The sequence below is a fragment of the Carex rostrata genome, chromosome 13, assembly GCF_964058835.1.
Source record: "Carex rostrata chromosome 13, lpCarRost1.2, whole genome shotgun sequence".
Taxonomy (NCBI): domain Eukaryota; kingdom Viridiplantae; phylum Streptophyta; class Magnoliopsida; order Poales; family Cyperaceae; genus Carex; species Carex rostrata.
The window spans coordinates 10,636,155-10,640,265 of NC_135930.1; the positions used below are offsets into that span (position 1 = coordinate 10,636,155).

Genomic DNA, 4,111 nt, shown 5'->3' on the forward strand with positions numbered 1-4,111 from the left:
ATTCATCATTTAAAGTTAAACCGATAAATTTTAAAATTAAACTTATATCAAATACCTCGGTTAACTTAAGACACCATCGATCCGTCGATCCTTATCCTTTGTTACGAATTAAAATTATTTGTACGGTTGTAGGCGAAATCGGACGGCCTTCCTAGACTCCACCTTTACGAAGCGGTCTTTTCGCGAGTTGACTAAATATTAAGGGTCATGCTAAAAAAAAGTAAATAAGAGGTCTGACATAATAAAATACATAATATATGACGCTCAGTTCAAGGTCTGAAATTGTGGATCTCGTCAAATGTGTGCAAGATTTGATAGTATGTATGTTAGATTGATTTCAGGAATAGCAGGATCTGATTTCATTCCATTTCATTATATCGTTTATTTACAACTGGTGCTGTCTACCGGCCCAGTTTCCAAAAGGAAAATTGCGGTACTTTATTAAATTACCCTCTTTTCTATGCAAGATAATATATAATTATCAGGTCAAATATAAATTTGTAAGTATTTGACCTCAGAGAACGTGCAACATGCAAATTGCAATACCTGTTGTATCAAGATACAAGGTTTATTCTCATTGCTCATTGCTCTTCCTCTAGAGGCAATTAATATATCATCTTTTGACATTTGGAATTCAAAGTTTCTCAAATTTGGTTCATTTTTTTTGTTGGGAAACAAACACCGCCATTGTTGTTTATATTGATACCTTGGCACAGATCGAATTGGTGTTTGTTTGGTGGAAAGAGAGGTTTCAGTTTGAGGTCTAATTGCAGAGTCCAATGAAGGATTTGGGATACGGCTTCATGATGGTTCCTTCCTTGACTACAGTTGTTGCAGCAGTTATTGGGTTTATGATAGGCACAGCTTTCCCTATTTTTAATTTTAATAAGGTATTATAATGTTATTTCATTTCTGGTTTAATTTCTGCACATATCAAAAAAAAATTCCCTTCATTTGGATAATGCAAGTGCTGCCATATTCCAAAAGGAATTTCTTCTTCTTCTTTTTTTAATGCACACAATGTGCTTCACAATCCTTCATTCTTATAAAATCATCTCAAAAATAAACCCACACTGAAAACCAACAAAACCGATGGAGCAAATACAAATACCTTATATCTTACCAATACTAATAGCAAAGGAAAAGAGTATGCAAAACTTAATGTAAAGTCTTGACTTGAACATCTTTTATCATCAATCTGAAATCTAACAATACATAGTGTACAATCAATGTGCCTTTTGTTTATTTTTTTGATGAAAAATGAGGATCCAGAGTCCTCATTTGTTATATTGATGAATAAAAAGCTTCAGGTTTTAAGAGGAAACCTGTGTTACAAAAAGTTACCAAAAGTCTCAAGAGTGAAGAGCCCAAAGAAAGCTGAAACAGAAAAAACAGAGAAACAGAGTAGGAAACAGAGAAGAGCAATAAAATGAAAATTAAAAATTAAAGCTAGAAAGTAAAAAATTAAAAGTAAGTGGTGCAAAAACGTTTTTTTACAAAAAAGTTACCAAAATGTGCCTGATTTGTTGACAATTGTTATTTATTTATTTATTTTATTTTTTCAGTTTGACATTTCCTCTCTTAAATTTATGAATGGTGGAGATACAGGAGATCATTCGACAGATAATAATTCAACGGATATATTTAAGGTAACCATTATTTCCTTGAATTTTCTTTGTTTGTTTTTTGATGAAATATTTTTGTTTGTTAAAATGATAGTTATGACATGAACAATTGTGGAGACCTTGTTTTTATCACAGAGGAAACTAATTTGCGTTTCAGTACAAATTATAATTCATATTTGTTCAAATTCAAGTGATCCCGTTTGGGTTTCAAAAAAAGATCAAGTGACCCTTTTGGGCGAGATAGCTTAGTTACAGCTCAGTCAATGCTAACTGGATGTCATGTCAGCTAAATTTAACAGCAAAATCAGGATGTAATTAACAGTAGAATTTGATTAAATTAAAATGCAAAATTTTAGGAGCTTGATTGAACCCATAACATAGTCAGGACGCAATTAAATTAAAAATCAGTAGTTTTGGTGCTAAAAACAAACTTTCTCTTATAATTTCGATTAAATTATTAATCTAAAGAGGCGAAGCAAGCATCCTAAAATATACAACAGACCAATCACAGAGCAATATTATTCTAGAGATTCAAACTGATCAGTGGCATAGGCCTCAGAAAAATCAATAAACACAAACAAACCAATGAATTATTTTCTTTTTCTTTTTGTTTTTTTGCAAGATTTATGAACCATCAAATCCAAAGGGAACTGAAAGACTACCACCAGGTATTGTCGTTTCAGAGTCGGATCTTTATCAGCACAGATTATGGGGAAACCCGGATGAGGTATTTGCAAAATGACCATCATTAATTAATTTCTTTAACTAAGGATGTTAGGTGTTATGCTCTTTTAGATTTTAAATAAGCTTGATGTTGAATATTGATTTATAGGATTTGCCTTTGAAGCCAAAGTATCTTGTGGTTTTCACTGTTGGATATCAGCAAAAAGAAATGGTCAATGCTGAGGTGCAAAAGGTAGTAATTCACACATGGAAATCCTTTAAAATTACAAACCAAAATAATACAAAGGACTGTTACATATAGAAAAAATAAGTCAATTTTCTCTTAGTGTACATTTTTATTAAAAAACTTGAACTTGTCATACATAACACAAGGTCCAGATGTTACTGTGTTGATATGAAACTTTCAAGTTGTAACCAGTGAGATCTTATCTGATGTGGTGCAGTTTTCAGAGAATTTTACAATATTATTGTTTCATTATGACGGTCGAGTAAATGAATGGGACGAGTTTGAGTGGTCGCAACGAGCCATCCACATAAGCACAAGGAAACAAGCTAAATGGTGCGATCGAGTTATAATTTTTATGTTCTTTTTGCCATTCATGGCCAAACAAGCCCTATAGAAAATCTAGAACTAATTAAACCTCCCTCTGTCTATCTTTGTAGGTGGTATGCGAAGAGATTTCTCCATCCAGATATAGTGGCTGCGTACGAGTACATTTTCATATGGGATGAAGACCTTGGTGTTGAGAACTTCAATGCTGAAGAGTATAGCATCATATTTTCTTATAAAATAAAATTATTGGTATTTTTTTTTTTTTTTTTTTTGCTTCTAGGTAAAGGTAAGCTGAGGTTAAAAGGTTTACTTGAAGTACAACTGAATTTATATGACAATAACTGAGATTAAAAACATGCAGCTTTCCCACTGACAAAAAAAAGGGCTCAATTAATCGACGACTAATTGGGGTTACTAATAGTTAAGGTTGTAATGAAATTCATAGTTTATTTATTTCAAAATGCAGATACATTAAGTTGTTGAGGAAATACAACTTGGAGATGTCACAACCAGCAGTGGATTCGTATAGATTTATAGTTTATGAAATATCGAAAAGGAGGAATGATACCCAAGTACACAAGTAAGTTTCCTGAGAGCTTTTATTCCAGCTACAACAATAGTTTTTTTTTTATATATATATATATTCTGATTAAAACTTGAGACCATTAATTTTGCTAGTTAATCAATCTAGTTATTAAAAGTTTGAATAACGGATAGTGAAGTCATATATTAAAATGATGGATATATTAAAATGTGCTTGCAAATCTAGTTTGAATAACGGATAGTTAATCAATCTAAACCATTTAACATGATGGATATATTAAAATGTGCTTGCAAATCAACTTTTACATTTTTTTTGAATTTTATTACTATTTATTAAGATGGGTACAAAAATTCAATGGTCTTAAAACAATGATTTTGCAAAATACTTAATAAATAGTAAAAAAAAAAATCACAAAAATGTAAAATTTGATCTGCAAGCACATTTTAATATATACATCATATTGAACGGTTTGAATTGACTGTTAGACTTTGAAAATATAAGGTGTAATTCGGTGTCGCCAAAAAAGAATGTAAGTGAATCCCTCCTCTAAAACTTAAGTAAATCAACACTGTGTAACAGTAATTAAAACAAATTAATCATCACATTACATAAAAGTAAATTAAAATAGTCAAAAAGTATGTTAACCATACATGATTTATAAATAGTCATTATAAAAACAAAGTACTAAGTGAAAAGAAAAACAGG

The 4,111-nt window shown here is 31.0% G+C and overlaps 1 protein-coding gene across 1 annotated transcript; it reads left to right on the forward strand.

Moving 5' to 3' along the window:
* The first annotated feature begins 779 nt into the window (after positions 1-779).
* LOC144563926 (uncharacterized) lies at positions 780-3,446 on the forward strand. Its single transcript, XM_078313385.1, has 7 exons — positions 780-890; positions 1,566-1,649; positions 2,248-2,352; positions 2,458-2,541; positions 2,753-2,868; positions 2,973-3,074; positions 3,329-3,446. The coding sequence occupies exons 1-7, from the start codon at positions 780-782 to the stop codon at positions 3,444-3,446; spliced, it is 720 nt and encodes a 239-aa protein (XP_078169511.1).
* Positions 3,447-4,111: the final 665 nt, after the last annotated feature.